This window comes from Podarcis muralis, chromosome Z, assembly GCF_964188315.1.
Source record: "Podarcis muralis chromosome Z, rPodMur119.hap1.1, whole genome shotgun sequence".
Taxonomy (NCBI): Eukaryota; Metazoa; Chordata; class Lepidosauria; order Squamata; family Lacertidae; genus Podarcis; species Podarcis muralis.
The window spans coordinates 14,796,791-14,811,901 of record NC_135673.1 but is presented as its reverse complement, the minus strand read 5'-3'; the positions used below and the strand labels follow the sequence as shown (position 1 = coordinate 14,811,901).

Sequence of the window (15,111 nt, the reverse complement as noted above, 5' to 3'; positions counted from 1 at the left end):
CACCACATGTGGACTATGGACAATGTACCAAGTGTGGGGCAGCCCCTCTAGCGAAGTGGTGAGGTGCAGGATGGAACATTGCCAGCTTCCTGGGTGTTAGGTACCACCTGTATATGAGTTTTAGGGTAATTCTCTGCTGCTTGCCAAAATAGACTTAAAGGGATTTTTTGTCCAATGTCTATTCCATTGACCTGGGTCAAATTCATAGCCGAAATCACATTCCCTTTGATGTTTAATAGGGTCAAGTGAACCCACCAATGCACTGAATAGAATGCCATAGATTATGGATGTTATACCTGGGTCTTGTCCTTCTGTGGCTATTACAAGTCTTTCAAATGGGGCCATTGGCCTTGTGGCTGCCTTAGTGGTGACAGTTTGCTTACTGGGTTAGCAAAAAAATTGCAGATTTGGAGAAGTAGCAGCCAAGGGGTTTGTAAGTGTCCTTATTTAGTCCGTATTTCTTGGTCTGATAGTGGTGTATTTCTGTTACAAAAGTCACATAACTGGTATAGACCTTCTGTTTTCCATCTGGCCACATAAAATTGTCAAGAAGTGTTGTGAAATTGTCGGTGGGAGGTGAGGGCTGCCAGAGGGGACAGTGCTGGAGTTAGGAGTCCTGCCTTCTCTTTCCATGCATTAAGAATGGTTTGTGTGGATCACATTTGGAATGTTCTAAATGTTTGCTTTAAAGGGTACACTGAGGTTGGAATTCCCTCAGTTCTGTTTTCAGTTGAATCCTTCTGAGAAACATAAAGGTGGGGATTGATCCTAGTTTTTCATCTGTGCTCACCTCCTCATTTTATAACTCACAGCAAGGTTTGGATGTGAGAGAAGTGCCAGCTGTTGAATGGATGGGGACAGAACTCAGCCTGTGTCAAGGTAAGACTCAAGGTTACCCCCCAGTCACCCCACATTTACCTTGGAAATTTACAGCAAACTGTTTGGCAGCCCCCTAGAACCTTCCATGACGATAGTGCCACTCCCTTTTCCCATGCAGAGATAAGTTGAGCCAGGTTTGGGGTATAAAGGGACCTACCTGTACTGAATAAGTCCCATTTGGAGCACACCATGGGTCGCTGGGAAGTAATGTGCCTTGCCCTCTGCCTGGGCGCAGTGGGGGCAGCAAAGGTAAGCATGGGCATCAAAATATTTGCTTAAGGGACCAAGCTGCTGCTAATCAGGAATCAGGATCCAAAGAACCATTCTCTTAAATCCATAGGATCAGAGGGGCTTATTTTTTAAAAAGTGTTCTTATAGAGTTATACAAGTGGGTCCTGCAACAAAATGTTGTGGCATGGAGCATTCTCTGTTTGAGACTCCCAACGATTCCATTCCATTCTCCCCACTTAGATAATTTTCTGTTTCTCCCTGCTATGCTTAGTCCTCATTTGACTATCTTAGAGGGTTTCCACTATCCATTTCCATTTCCTCCTGCCGGCCCCAACTAAAAATTGTGTTTGTGTGTGTTGGTTTGGCTATATAAGTAATGGCACATGAAACTCAAATACATTTCTTCCCTTTTTGTTGGTTTAGCTGGGCATCGTGAACACGGAAGGAGGTTTTGTGGAAGGCATCAATAAAAAGTTGGGCCTTTTCGGGGATTATGTGGACATCTTCAAAGGAATCCCTTTTGCTGCACCTACCAAGACTCTTGAAGACCCCCAGCCTCACCCAGGCTGGCCAGGTAAAGAGGGAGCGGGGGGATGTCTGCACTTTTTAAACATTTTTTTAAAATGTATTTTATTTTTTACAATGTCTGCACTTTTAACTACTAACAATGCCCCCTATGAACATTCCAAATGCTGGAAATGGTTTCCACATCGTTATATTAGGAATCCTCACAAGAACCGTGTAAGGTGTCCTTGTGTTGTTACTTCCATAATTACAGTGGGGTGGGGGCTCAGATTGAGAAAACAGCGACTGGAGCTGGCATGCAAAAGTTCACCTGTTCAGTTGCCTGTGACATATACAGGTACAGCTGGGAGAGACTCCTTGCCTGAAACCCTGGAGGGTTGCTGCCAGTTGGTGTAGACAGTACTGAGCAAGATGAACCAATGGCTTGAAGCAATGCAAGGAAGATTCCAATGTTCCTAAACTCGTTTTTATGCTTTGCTTAACCATATGGCCTAGCTGGAGTGAATCCCCTATGAGGAAAGGGGTGCAATGCAGAAGGACTTGGGTCATCAATTTGACCTCTATAAAATAATTCAAAACACACATATATGTGTGTGCTTCGCTCTTGCCACATTCAGGGTCTGAGTTAATTTTTCTAATGAGGCGATTTGCCAAACATAGCCGTCCCATTTTTCCAGAGAGACCTGTCCCGTTGTCTTCCAAGCTCAAGTTGTCACTATCCAAAGTTGCTACTAAAAAGTTGCTAAAAAAAACTCCATGCAATTTTGAGATCTTGTTTGGTTCCGGAAACAGATTCGGCTCTGTTAATTGAGGTGTTATAACAATCTCCGGCTTAATAAAGACTTTTAGATCAGAGGATAAACAATATAATTGCAACTAGTGCTGGTTTCAAGAGTTCTGTCCATGCACAAAAACCACATGTACCCAAACCTTTGGAGCCACCCTGCAGCTAGCAAGTGGGCGCAGGGGGGGGGGGGAGAGAGAGAAAGAGAACTTTCTGGCCTCCTGGAGCAGGTGTGCTGAGCAGGCATCTCTCACAAGCAAGGCAGAGAGCTTAAAGCCTCTTTTTTGTGCTGAGTCTGCTTGGGTTATCCAGCTTAAAAAGAGCTTTTTAAGCTCTCTGCTTTGCTTGTGGGGAGGTGGGCAAGGCCCATTAGTTGCACCAGCTCTGGAACTCTTGCATGAGATTTTGCAGGAACTTGGGTGGCCCTACAAGATCTCATGGAAGTCTCCCAGAGCTAGGAACTGGTCAGGCCTTGCCCCCATGAGCGAAGAGGAGAACTTGAAAATTAATTTTGCACCAGGCAATCCCAAGATGCTTCCTTGGATTTAATTTGTGCCATTTCAACGAGCCCGCCTTGAAGTCATGCAAGTTAAATTTGTGTATGATGCTGTCATACTGAACTCGCCATGCATGTTGTTAAGTTCTTATGACTTAAGAGCAACTACATCAACAGGCTGCCTAAAGTGATAATTGCCAGGGTGTCAAACACTATATGCCCTTTGGCTTTACCTCTCTCTGTGTTAATCACCCACTTTTGTTTTGATATTTCTTTTGCTGTGCTGTGATTTTGTGTTTTTGTGTGTGTGTGTGTAGCTCAACCAGAACTATTTAAAAATATAAAACAAAACAAGCTTCCCTCTGGATGCCAGGCTGACAGTCCTGTATGTGTGTTCATCAATTTCTCTCTCAGGCACCCTGCAGGCCAAGGAGTATAAGAATCGTTGCATGCAGTCCACACTCACCCAGACAGATGTGCGTGGCACCCAAGATTGTCTTTATCTCAACATCTGGGTCCCCCAAGGGAAAAAAGAAGGTCAGTGTCCATCAAAAAGGATATTGTGGAGTTGGAAAAGGTTCAGAAAAGAGCAGCCAGAATGATCAAACACTCCCCTATGAGGAAAAGGTTGTAGCATTTGGGGCTTTTAAGTTTAGAGCAGTGTTTCCCAAAGTTGGGTCTCCAGCTGTTTCTGGACTACAACTCCCATCATCCCTAGCTAGCAAGACTAGTGGTCAGGGATGATGGGAATTGTAGCCCAAAAGCAGCTGGAGACCCAAGTTTGGGAAACACTGGTTTAGAGGAAAGGTGAGTGAGAAGTGACATGACAGATGTTTATAAAATTACACCTGGCATGGAGAAAGTGGACAATTCCACACACACACACACACACACACTTCTCTTGTAACACTAGAATTCATGAGCATCCAATAAAGCCGAATGTTGGAAGATTCAGGGTAGAGAAAAGTCCTTCTTCACGCAGCACAGCGTTAAACTATGGAACTCACTCCCACAGGAGGTAGTGATGGCCACCAACTAGATGGCTTTCAAAGGGGATTAGAAAAATGCAAAGAGGAGAAGGCTGTTCATGGCTACTAGCCGTTATGGCTACGCTCTCTTTCCATGGCTGGAGGCAGCAGTGTTTCTGAATACCAGTTTCTGGAAACCACAGGAGAGGAGGGGGCTCTTGGGCTCAGGTCCTGCTTCCTGGTATCCCACTTGCTGGCTGGCCATGGTGAGAGCAGGATGCTGGACTAGGTGGACCACTGGTCTGATCCAGCAGGGCTCTTCCGATGCTCTTTGGCTGATAGCTGAGGCAGAGCATGGGGTCTTGTGCAGACGTTTTCCTCACGGTGCAGTGGCATGTGTTAATTTGTGGGAGGGAGAGCTATTGTTTTTGACTTTCATTGCACTGGGTGACAACAACAGCTTGCATGACAGCTGGGGTGGGTGGATGGGGGGTCATGTGATTTCTTGCCGCGCGAAAATCAGTACAGTGGTACCTCTGGTTGCGAACGGGATCCGTTCCGGAGCCCCATTCGTAACATGAGCAGAATGCAACCCTCGTCTGCATGTCTGCATGTGCGCGGGTCGCAATTTGCTGCTTCTGCCCATGCGTGAGCGGCAAAACCCAGAAGTAACCCTTTCTGGTACTTCCGGGTCGCTGCAGGACGCAACCTGAAAAGATTTAACCCGAATCATCTTTAACCCGAGGTATGACTTTGGCATCTTTGGGAATCCTCATAGAGGCATTGTATCCTTTAAACTGGGGTGTGAGGGGGACCTCAGCCTTCCAGCCCCCTCCCTCTCTCTGGCCATGGGGAAACTCTGCAGTTATACCCCTCACCAACCCTGCTTTGCACCCTCTGACAATGCCTCTTGGTTTCCTGGTTAGGGAGAGAACAGTGTGTGAGCGTGTGCAGAAACTAGTCCTGCCATATGAAAGGTAAAATTTACATTGGTTGCTTTGTCCACTTTTGCCTTTAGCCATGCCCACCACTGGCATGTGGCTCCCAGGAGGTTACCCAGAAAAGAATGTGGCCCTTGAGCTAAAAAAAAACTGCTCCGGCACTCCTGGTTTAAATGTTGTTGCCCCCATCAGTCATCAATGGATATTTAGGCAGAGATCTTTGAGTTCTGGCTTCCAGCTGGCTCACGCCTCTGCTTCTTCATCCCTTTCCCTTTCTGCTTCAGTGTCCACCAACTTGCCGGTGATGGTCTGGATTTATGGGGGAGCCTTTCTCTGGGGTGGCGGCCAGGGACCCAACTTCCTGAGCAACTACCTCTACGACGGGGAGGAGATTGCCACCCGCGGAAAGGTCATTGTGGTGACGCTCAACTACCGCCTTGGACCCCTGGGTTTCCTCAGCACAGGAGATGCTAGCCTTCCAGGTAAGACCTTTCTTTGGGGGGATATTTCTCCCCCACCCCCTGCAGCTGCAGTCATTTTGCATAAGTTAAAGTTTGTTTTGCCGTTTCCCTCCAACCTTTGCATTGGGGGCTTGGGAACCTGTGACTCTTCGTATGCTGCTGAACTGCAGCTCCATCATTCCTCTGAACGCTGGCCATGCTGGCTGAGGCTGATGGGAGTTGGAGTCTTAACAACATCTGGAGTGCCATCCCTGATCTAAGAAGAGCAATTATTTAATAAGGGAATGCCTTTTTCAGAGGCATTCTTCCATGTCTTGCATGTGGCAGGAAATGTTCCTCCTTAATTCAGGGAAGGGGGATCTGTAGCCTTCCAGATGTTGCTGGACTACATATCCCATCATCCCTGACTGGTGGCCTTGCTGGCTGAGGCCGATGGGAGTTGGAGCCCAAAAACATCTGGAGGGCTGCTGGTTTCCCATCCCTGATCTACACCTACATGTGTATATGTACCTGACAACTGAAAATCACACACAATACATATAATCTACAAAATCTTATGGTGTTTTTTAATGCTAAAGGTTCTTTGAGTTGCTTTTCCTGGTCTGGCCTCACAGTGGTCTGGCTCAGACCAGCTGCGTATTTATTTAACTGAAATATTTATGTCTCACTTTTCTGCTTGAAAACAGCCCTGCAGGCTTACCTCCTAGGGGTGTATGTGTGTATGACTCCAGCTCTTTTCTTTTAGGTAACTATGGCCTCAAAGACCAGCACATGGCCATTGCCTGGGTCAAGAGAAACATAAAGAACTTTGGAGGGGACCCCGACAACATCACAATCTTTGGAGAGTCTGCTGGGGCCGTCAGTGTCTCCTTACAGGTATGGGGCCCTTTCTTTCTATTTCATTTTGTTAAGGGTTTAATTCAATTTAATTTTAATTTTTCCTAGGTGTGGGGCTCTTGATTGGTTCAGGAGTTGAGTCACAATATGTGGTTTTGTTATTGTGGCGAAAGAGCTACTGGAAGAATGAGTGGCAGTCAGGGAGTGGGATGGAATGCTGGGAGGAGCAAGGGACGGGTGGAGAGGGTCTGTTGTGAAACGGCAGCTTGGGGAAGGGCTGTAATAGCTCAGCGGTATAGAGCATCCCTTTATTCAGAACTTTGAGGACTAGAATCCTATTATATTTTTAGGAGAAAGGGCCAAAGCTCAGTGGTGTGGAGCACATACTTTGCATTCAGAATGCCCCAGGTTCAACAACTTCGCCAAAACAAGCTCAACAACTTTTGTTTCCGGATTTTCACTTTTTGAAATACAGTGGTACCTCAGATTACAGACGCTTCAGGTTACAGACTCTGCTAACCCAGAAATAGTACCTCGGCTTAAGAACTTTGCTTCAGGATGAGAACAGAAATCGTGCTCTGGTGGCACGGCAGCAGCGGGAGGCCCCATTAGCTAAAGTGTTTCCTCAGGTTAAGAACAGTTTCAGGTTAAGAACAGACCTCTATAACGAATTAAGTTCTTAACCCGAGGTACCACTGTATGGCAACCCTAGATGGCGGCTTCCTATTTTCCTAAACAAAATAAGGACTAGAAGCTTGATTTCCCTCCCCAAAGAGAAGCCGAAATTTTCTGAATGCTGACCTCTTACCAAGTACCACCTTCTGAGTTTTATTTTTTTTTTTTTGTCTTGGATATCAGTGCCCTCCCTTCAGATGTGAAGGAAATAAGCAGCTATCTTCTCTTTAAAAGACATATGAAAGCAGCCCTGTTTAGGGAAGTTTTTAATATTTAATGCTGTATTGTTTTTAACACTTGATTGGAAGCTGCCCAGAGTGGCTGGGGAAACTCAGTCAGCTAGGCGGGGTATAAATTAATTATTATTATTATTATTATTATTATTATTATTATTATTATTATTATCATCATCATCATTATCATCATCATCATCATCATCATCATCAAGTCCTTCTTCTGCCGAGCATCACGACAGACCGGTTTTTTGACTCGGTATAAAGCAACTTCCTATGATCTCCTATGACTGTCTTCTGTCCCTTCTCCTGCACTGTAGATGCTGTCGCCTTACAACAAAGGATTGATCAAGCGGGCTATCAGCCAGAGTGGAGTCGGCCTCTGCTCTTGGGCCATTCAGAAGAACCCCCTCTACTGGGCTACCAAGGTAATGCAATGTCAAATTGGAGAGTTTTCTTTCTTTTTTCAAAATGATTTTTCAAAAAATTTTCCGGAGTAACACAAAAAGCACATCCATGTAGCATGACAATAACAAAACAAGAAATTATGATGCATTGAATTCTGAAAAATTATAGATAAAATGGAGTACTTTTTATGATGGTGAGAACTGATAACAAAGCAGACACAAGTGTACAAAACAACTATGCCAGGGGAACAAAACTCCTTGGGAATCGTATCTCCCCATAATGGGCATTGTGAACCTGGAGGGAGATGTTCGCTCTCCTAACGTAAGATGAACTCAATGAAAAGGTACCAGGTGACTGAGAAATAATCTTTAGATTTAACACATCTGGCCTGCTTGTTGTGCTCTTGTTTTTTTCTCAGATAGTGCCTGATTCCATACTTTACTTCCCCAGGCTTGGATGGTAAAAGGGGACTGATGCCTCCAGTGTTGTGCTATCTTCAGTTGGGCAGGAGTCACTAACAGAACAGTTAAACCTTTGCACAGTACTTTTTACATGTTGTATGGAAGAATTATGGATTTTGAAGGGATAGGCTGTGTTCTTTGGCTCGCAAGGTACAGTGGTACCTCTGGTTGCGGACGGGATCCGTTCCGGAGCCCCGTTCGCAACCTGAGGAGAATGAAACCCACATCTGCGCATGCGCAGGTCGCGATTCGCATGTGTTATGGCGTCATTTTGTGTGTCTGCGCATGCCCGAGCAGCGAAACCCGGAAGTAACCCTTTCCGGTACTTCCGGGTCACCATGGGACGCAACCTGAAAACATGCAACCTGAAGCAAACGTAACATGGGGTATGACTGTACATGGTTTTCGGAAAATGCCCATTGGGAAGAGGTCTCGTTTGAACGTGAACTTGCCTGAATTTCTCCTCTGACTCTTCTTGCAGGTAGCTCAGAAAGTTGGCTGCCCAACAGACAACACCACAAAGCTAGCAAACTGCCTCAAGGTCACCGACCCCAAGGCCCTGACGCTTGCTTACCACCTAGAGGTGCTTAATCTGCGCTGTAAGTTGGACTTCAAGCGGTGAGGTGGGGCTGGGAATGGGTGTCCCTGTAAACTGTGAGGAGCAACAGTCTCTCCAGAGACTTCGGAAAGCTAAACAGAAGTGTCTTTTAAAAATGAATGCTATTTATTTTGTAAAATCTTTATATATCGCAAAACTTTTAAAGCAGTTTATGAAAAGAATAAATATATGAAATTATGCTTAAAAAATAAACCCTGTTAAAAGCAACAGTTAAAAGCCTTCAGCAAATAATTAAAACTAATGATAAGCTAAAAACCAGATTAAGAAACATTCCAACACGCTACGTTTCTGTGGATAGGTTTGTCAAAGCAAAAATGTTTTTGGCAGGTGCTGGAAAGGGTACAGCGAAGGTGCCAGCCTCTTGTCAATGGGCAGGGAGTTCCATAGTGTGGTGTCCCCCCCCCCCCCGCCATGTTTTAAGATTGATTTTTGAAAAATATGGAATGAACGTTATGTGGCGCCTGTAACAAGGCCAGTTCTGCACCACACACAAAAAAACCGCACAGATAGCACATAGGATTTGAAAAGTAGAGAGGATCTGGGAGGTCACCCATCATGCTCAACATAGGAATTACTATTAAATAAGAAAAGGAAGAAGGAGTATTAATTCCCATCCCAAAGTGTAAGATTTGCTCTTACAACAAGGCCCCTTGGAAGAATTCACAGTGGCCAACCTAGATGCCATTTCTAGGAAGCCCACAAACAGGATCTGAGCATAACAGCTCTCTCCCAACTAGTGATTCCCTCAATGGGTATTCTGATAGTTATATACAGTTAACTTACATTTAACTTGTGCACATCTGGCTTCATGTGCTTGGCATTATTTATTTATTTTCAGTTAACGGGTGGTGGAAAGTGAGGGTGGGGGTCCAGGAGAAATAGCCTTGGCAATCCCACCCGCTGTTAAACCCAATGTATTTTCACTATACTCTGTTCTGACTTCAGGCATGATCCCTGGAATGTAACCCCAGTCACCTATATATCATGTTCTATTTACCACCATAGCCTGTGTATCACAAGGACTAGAAATTTGCAGTTCAGTAGCTTTGCTGTAGTATAGCGTATGACATCCCTCCTGCAGGACACAGGACATCCCTTTCCTATCCTAAACAGTCCAATTGGTTCTCTCCTCCCCCTGCAGATCCTCTCGTCCATTACCTTGCCTTCTCCCCAGTGGTTGACGGAGATTTCCTCCCAGATAACCCAGAAAATCTCTTTGCCAATGCCGCTGACATTGACTACATCGCAGGGGTGAACAACATGGATGGGCACTTCTTTGCTTCAATTGACATGCCTGCTCTCAACCGCCCGCTAGTGAAGATCACAGCGTAAGGGGTGGGGTGGGGGAGCAAAACCTGATTATCTGTGGGTGGAGGAGAGGACAGCCTTGTCCTGTGGCATAAGACAGAGATGGGGAACACCCTTGCTCCTAATTTCCTAAGTTATATCACTGAATGCAAAAAATGGGGGGTGGTCATATCCTGTATGTAGATAAAACTACTGATACACACATGTTTTAGAAACCACAAATTGGTGATTTTGACCAGAAAGAGTGAATCAATTTGTTGCTGAACCCTTTAATGCTGAAAACCGCAACCTATTGGACAGGTTTTATGTTGGAATAGATCCAACAATAGCAAAAAGGGAGAACTTTTGGAGGGGCACCCAAACACCTGGAGGATTGTGCCAACCATTTCTCAGCTTCAGCAGATGAAGCCCCCCTGAGCAGTCCACCCTCAAAACTCTAGGACTCCCACCTTGGAAGCTGCTCTCAACAGTTCTGAGAACAGTTGATGAAGGTGGAAGCTCAAACATTTTGCTATAAGAATTTGAAAGTTTCTGTTTTGCTAGTCACTGTAATTAATAGATAAAAGGTTTTTTTAAGGGTTTAACTGCATCCTACCAGGATCCAGAACAAACTTGCCTGATGTGCTGCTTGATGCTTTTGTTCCTCTCTGCAGGGATGACATGTACCGTGTGGCTCAGGGCCTGACTGTGGAGAAGGGGGTGGAAGGAGCCAATGAAACCTTCTCCCTCTATACCCAGGTGTGGACTGACCACACAAACCAGGAAGTCATGAAAAGATCTGTGATAGACCTGGAGACAGACTACATATTTCTGGTGCCTACCCAGCAGACACTTAGTCTCCATTACCAAAATGCCAAGTGAGTGTTTCTGGCGGGTGGAATGAGTTGGTAGCTAGGGTTTCAGAGAGAGAGAGACTTGCTGGTCAGTCAGTATCTCTGCTTACAGTGGTACCTTGCTATACAATCTTAATCTGTTCTGGAAGTACGTTCTTAAACCAAAGCGTTCTTAAACCAAGGCATGCTTTCCCATAGCAGCGGGGGACTCAATTTACAAATGGAACACACTCAACAGGAAGTGAAACATGTTCTTATTCCAAGGCAAAGTTCACAAACCAAAACACCTACTTCTGGGTTTGCAGCTTCTTAATCCAGGTTTTCATAAACTAAGCTGTTCTTAAACCAAGGTACCACTGTATTACCATCCTGTGTCCTCCTTTTAAGGGGGGTTCTTCTGCACTTGCATGGAATTGATCCTTTAGTGTGGCAGCACCTACTCACTGGAACTCCCTGCCTATTGATATTAGGCAGACCCATTCACATTACGGTTTTCAATGCCTGCTCAAAACTTTTTTTGTTTAGGCAGACATGTAATTTTAATACATATATTTTTACCTATATCTGGATTAACATTTTCTTATGTCAGCTTGTTTCTTTAGCTCAGTTGGTTAGAACATGGTGCTGATAACACCAAGCTTGCAGGTTTGATCCCTGTATGGACCAGCTGCATATTCCTGCATTGCAGGGGGTTGGACTAGATGATCCTCAAGGCCCCTTCCAATTCTACACTTCTATGATCAGTATTTATTTATTATATTTATTTGTTGCTTTTCCTCCCACTACAGTGCCTCAAACCAACTTACACTGTAGAAACAAAGTTTTGTTTTCTGAAGAGTATTTTACATTGCTTTATGTAAACCACTTTTTCTGGGTGGCATAACAACTTCAGTTTTCTGAAAGGCAGACTTCCTCTTCATTTCCCGGAAAGGGTATTAAGATCAACAAATGAAACCCTCCACCCCCATTGTTCACCCTGGACACTGAGGTCCAGCTCCAAGAGTCTTCTGGCAGTTCATTCACTGCAAAAAGTGAAGTGACAGGGAACCAGGCATATATATTTTTTATCAGCATTGGCGCCCATCCCATGGAACACTCTCCCTGCAGATGTCAAAGAGTTAAAACAGCTGTATAACTTTTCATAGACATATGCTTTTCATAGAACTTTTCATAGACAAAAGCTCCATCTGGTACGTAGGCTGAGACCCTATCTGCCTGCAGACTGTCTCGCCAGAGTGGTGCATGCTCTGGTTATCTCCCGCTTGGACTACTGCAATGCGCTCTACGTGGGGCTACCTTTGAAGGTGACCCGGAAACTACAACTAATCCAGAATGCGGCAGCTAGACTGGTGACTGGGAGCGGCCGCCGAGACCATATAACACCGGTCTTGAAAGACCTACATTGGCTCCCAGTAAGTTTCCGAGCACAATTCAAAGTGTTGGTGCTGACCTTTAAAGCCCTAAACGGCCTTGGTCCAGTATATCTGAAGGAGCGTCTCCACCCCCATCGTTCTGCCCGGACACTGAGGTCTAGCTCCGAGGGCCTTCTGGCGGTTCCATCACTGCGAGAGGCCAAGTTACAGGGAACCAGACAGAGGGCCTTCTCGGTAGTGGTGCCCGTCCTGTGGAACGCCCTCTCATCAGATGTCAAAGCGATAAACAACTACCTGCCCTGTTCAGGGAAGTTTTTAATATGTGACATTTTAGTGTATTTTTTATCTTTGTTGGAAGCCGCCCAGAGTGGCTGGGGAAACCCAGCCAGATGGGCGGGGTACAAATAATAAATTATTATTATTATTATTATTATTATTATTATTATTATTATTATTATTATTATTAGGCAGCCCTGTTTCAGGAAGCTTTTTTCTCCTTTCTCTCTGTGTTTTTGTTGGAAGCTGCCCAGAGTGGCTGGGGCAACTCAGTGAGATGGTTGCAGCATAAGAAATAAATTAATAACATTAGTTTTTCAAGGGCCAATTATTATTAGTTTGTGGTAAGGCAGAGATGACCTTTTCCTTTGGTGGCACTAGTGTTATGGACCGCTGTCCCTGCTGATCTACAAGAGGCACCATCTGCACTGCTGTTCTGCCATCTTTTCAAGATGTGCCTCTTTGCATTCCCCTTAATTTCTTGACCCCAAGTCTCCTGTTTTAATTGCTATGCTGTTTAAACATGTTAACCACAAGTGCTGATATTTTAATGTTTTTAATGGGACTATTTTATTGTGTATTTTAATTTTGACGTCCATTGAGCAACATGAATATTAAGGGTGTCAGTCCTCCTAATGAGTAGACCCGTTTTAATTAATGGACATAAGTTAGTCATGGATATTAATTTCAGTGGGTTAATCCTGAGCAGAATTAACACTGACTACAAAACCGAAGAAGATTGCGTTGGATACTAGTCCTACTTGGAGGAGACCCACTTAAAGTAATGGGCAAGACTTATTATTTATATTATATTTATTTATATCCTGCCTTTTATCCAGACTGGGACTCAAGGCAGCTTACACAAATAAATATAATATAAAATATAGAAAGCTAAAAAAATTTTAAAAATATGTCCAGTAAGTATGTTGGGAGAGGAGTTTGAGTCCCAGTGAATTTTGCTGTTTCTTTCCTTACTCACCATGCCTTTCTCTCTTTCTCTCTCTCTCTACCCCTCATTTTAGGAGTGCCAAGACTTACAGCTACCTGTTTTCCCAGGATTCGCGGATGCCTGTCTATCCCAGCTGGGTTGGTGCAGACCATGCTGATGACCTTCAGTATGTCTTTGGGAAACCTTTTGCCACTCCTTTGGGCTACAGAGCTCAGCACAGAAAGGTTTCTAAGGACATGATAGCTTACTGGACAAACTTTGCCAGAACAGGGTAAGGCCTGCTCAACTTTGTTGCCAATGTCCTTCTCCCAAACCCCTAAACACGAGACGTAGTCCTGTCCAGCTTTTAAAACCCTATTATTTCTCCCCGCTGCAAACCACCTGAAAATTGCTGAGGTCAGACCACTCTATGCAACTGACCTCATTGCTGAGCGGTTTCTATCTTCAACCCAAATATCTCCTCCTGTAACAAGCCCATTTAAACTGGTTCTATCCTCAGGTGGCAGAAAAAAGAACAGTCTTCCTCTCAATAACAGATGATGCGGAGCAACTGGAAAGGGGCTGCTTGTAGGCTTCCCATTGAGACACCTGCAATGGACACAGTGAAAGCAGGATGTTGGGCCCTTTTTGCTCTGATGCAGCAGTCAGGCTCTTGGGTTCTTAGTGGTATCATGTCCCATGTCTCCTTTTATCCAGGCTGAACAGACCTAGTCCCTTCAGCCTTCTCTGCATAAGGACCATTTCCCATACTTCTGACACCTTTGTCCCTGTTTGTCTGAATCAAGGATAGTCAATATGGTGCCCTCAAGATACCACTCCCATCCTCCCTCACCACTGGCCAACCATGGCCGGGGCTGATGGAAGTTGTACTTCAACAACTACACCATGTTGGCTGCCTCTGTTCTAAATTTGAAACACAGGAAGCTGCCTTATACCATTATCATAGTTTTGGGCCATTTAGTTCAGTATTGTCTATATACTGATTATCAGCAGAGATGCCATTGAGGTTTGAACCAGGAACCTTCTGCATGCAAGACTCTACCGCTGAGTTATAGCCCTCCCTGCCTCATCTTATGAGATGCTTAGCGACTTATATTACTTAAGCTGGTACTGTGCCAGTCACAAACCTTCCACTGAGTGTGTGTTTGTATTCTTCACCCTCTCCTAGTGACCCCAACAAAGGGGAATCTGAAGTCCCCATTGGGTGGGTGCCTTATGATACTCAGCATGGCTACTACCTGGAGATCAACAAGGACATCAACTACGAGTCAGCGAAGCAAGGCCTGAGAGCTCCTTTCGTGAATTTCTGGACTGTCGCCTACAGGAGCCTGCCAGACGCACCCGTCACCTTGGATGAGAAGTAGAAACTACTTGGGAACCGGTCACTTCCATTTGTCCAAGAACCAAAACAAACCAACCAACGCAGATTCAGAATGAATAAATAAATAAAACTTAACTCTTTGCAGAGATTGTGAGTTTATTTGTTCTTTGCCCTTATTCATAGACCATTCATCCAACCTCTGCTTACAAACTTCCAAGGATTGTGTCTCACCTTTAGAATTCTAGCCATGACAACAGCCCCAGTAGATCTTCTTGCTCTCTCCAAGAGTTAATCCATGCTTGTACATGACTGCCTGCTTGGCTCCAAATGAGGTGCCCCACTGAAGGCAAAACGCACACCAGTCACATAATTAGGAGGGAGGGGATTCATGGACAGAAAGCAGAGTAGCAGCCCCTCTGAAGGGAAGTAAACTGGCTACATCTCTGATACCTGGCTACATCTCTGATATCTAAGGGACGGAATGTGCCAATCTGTGTTCTTCCAAGAACCATTGTATGGCCACACAAATCCAA

The 15,111-nt window shown here is 44.9% G+C and overlaps 1 protein-coding gene and 1 long non-coding RNA gene across 2 annotated transcripts in view; both read left to right on the top strand.

Annotated features, from left to right (window-relative positions):
* The window catches only part of LOC144326143 (uncharacterized), a 231,860-nt gene that overhangs the window by 17,405 nt on the left and 199,344 nt on the right, over positions 1 to 15,111 (top strand). The gene's annotated exons all lie outside the window — the stretch shown is intronic.
* CEL (carboxyl ester lipase) lies at positions 31 to 14,718 on the top strand. The gene is made up of 11 exons (XM_028714821.2): positions 31 to 879; positions 1,534 to 1,684; positions 3,330 to 3,452; positions 5,109 to 5,306; positions 6,031 to 6,161; positions 7,351 to 7,458; positions 8,381 to 8,498; positions 9,660 to 9,846; positions 10,480 to 10,683; positions 13,331 to 13,528; positions 14,426 to 14,718. The coding sequence occupies exons 3-11, from the start codon at positions 3,365 to 3,367 to the stop codon at positions 14,619 to 14,621; spliced, it is 1,428 nt and encodes a 475-aa protein (XP_028570654.1). The 5' UTR covers positions 31 to 879; positions 1,534 to 1,684; positions 3,330 to 3,364; the 3' UTR covers positions 14,622 to 14,718.

Bases quoted from the DNA above. Each gene is read 5' to 3' on its own strand.
- CEL (XM_028714821.2), top strand. From the start codon at position 3,365: ATGCAGTCCACACTCACCCAGACAGATGTGCGTGGCACCCAAGATTGT. The intron at 5,307-6,030 runs GTAAGACCTTTC...CTTTTCTTTTAG, and splicing joins AGGAGATGCTAGCCTTCCAG to GTAACTATGGCCTCAAAGAC. The intron at 8,499-9,659 runs GTAAGTTGGACT...CTCCCCCTGCAG, and splicing joins AGAGGTGCTTAATCTGCGCT to ATCCTCTCGTCCATTACCTT.